Raw genomic sequence first — 1697 nt, 5'->3', positions numbered from 1 at the left:
GTGCTGAAGGAAGGGAAATAGTTGGAGATTTGGGGAAGAATAAAGGATATTGTAGTGGGGGAAAAGCTGTGGAAGAGACATGGGCTGTTGTGGTGGACATGCAAGTCTATAAGGCTAGGAATTCTGCTGCTCTCCAAGTAAATAATTAGTTATATTCAGCATTAAGCTGTGATGGAGACTTCATTATCCTAACAAACACATTAACAAAGCTCTCTGGAGAGGCTGTATTCTAAAGGAGGAGGTAACTGAGTTGGTAAGAGGGTTTACTGATAGAGGTCATGTTGTTAGCTCCTTTTTTTTTTTTTTTTTTCCATTCAAGCGACTAATCTCTCACCACCTCTTGCACTAAACCATTAGCAGTCTATGGTAATATGTAGAATGTGCATCTAGCCCTATAGCTCAGAGCCCAAGCCTGGGCTTCCATCTCAGTTGTAAGGAAGGAGCATTGCATTTGTGTATTACTGTTATTTCAGAATGTGCTTGGAGCGCTTAGAGGATGGAGTCAGTGTAACTCACTTTTTCCAAGTTCATTATGTTACAACCTAAGATATCTCTAAATTGTTGGTTTCAGTCTTTATAAAATTCTGGCCTCTAATGCTCATCTGTCTGAAAATCACAGCTTCTTCAAGGTATTCAAATCACAAACCGCACTCAGAATCTTGATAGTCAGCATCCAGTTGGGTTACTTTGTCTTTATTTCGTTAGACACGAGGATGGGTTAATTGCAACCAGCTCTATTATCCCAGTGGAACCTGGTTTTGGCCCCACCTCCTAGTTCATATGTATGAACCTCAATACCTCTGGGCTCCTGAAACAAGGCGCAATGGAATATTGGCACTGGATGTTCAATCTGGGAAGAGCTAAGAAGGAGCTTTCTCTTTCTCCTCAGGACTTGAGTATAAAATCACATTCATATGATTGTGTATGAAGTCCTGCCCTTTCCTGAGTGACCACCTTAATTAAAAAAACCCACAACAAGTATTTGCCTCTGACATAAACCTCTTTGGAGAGGGCCACAGCTGACACCATATTAACACATTCTCCAAAGTGGTTATCAGAATTCATTGCTTTGGTGACGTTGGATCCTAAGCTATTTGTGGTACCCTGTGCTTACTCCTCCCCATCCTAAGACAGCATTTCTGTCTCCCATTTTTCTGGTAGAAAACTACCAGTAAGCTACCAGTCCGAGCATGCAAATTCTGTAAGAAAATAGATTTTTATTATTATTATTGTTTATTAGAATCGTGGCAATTCTGTGAGTTTTCTCTAAGAAGGCACACAGTCTCCATTAATGCTAGTTTTTGAAATAGCAAGGTAATTGGCTGATTTTGGAAATGCTGCCCCCAGTGCAACTGGGTACAAGAGCAGCCCAGTGGACCTTGCTGTACAGGAAGATTAGGTGAATTTGCAAATGCATCTATGCTGGTAATCTGTTGAAATAAAATGGCCATAACTTTTTTTTTATGCTGCATTAAACATCTTTGAAGAAAGCTTTTATTATCAGAAAATGGTAAGTTTTGATATTGTGCTTTCAGGATGATGTTTCACTGAATGGATATAAAAAATTCTTGATATCCCAGTCCTCCCCTGCACCTCTGACTGCAGCAGAAGAGGAACTTCGACAAATTAAGATTAATGAGGTACCTACAATGTCTTCATGCATGGGTGGGAAATGATGCAATGTTCTAAATGCATTG

The 1697-nt window shown here is 40.0% G+C and overlaps 1 protein-coding gene across 1 annotated transcript in view; it reads left to right on the top strand.

Moving 5' to 3' along the window:
- Nucleotides 1-1697, top strand: part of TWF1 (twinfilin actin-binding protein 1) — a 17705-nt gene that overhangs the window by 8471 nt on the left and 7537 nt on the right. The window contains exon 5 of the mRNA XM_010132052.1: nt 1536-1640. Coding sequence (XP_010130354.1) covers nt 1536-1640 — 105 coding nt within the window. The remainder of the gene's footprint in view (nt 1-1535; nt 1641-1697) is intronic.

This window comes from Buceros rhinoceros, unplaced genomic scaffold, assembly GCF_000710305.1.
Source record: "Buceros rhinoceros silvestris isolate BGI_N320 unplaced genomic scaffold, ASM71030v1 scaffold14542, whole genome shotgun sequence".
NCBI lineage: Eukaryota > Metazoa > Chordata > Aves > Bucerotiformes > Bucerotidae > Buceros > Buceros rhinoceros.
This window is presented reverse-complemented; position numbering and strand designations above follow the sequence as displayed.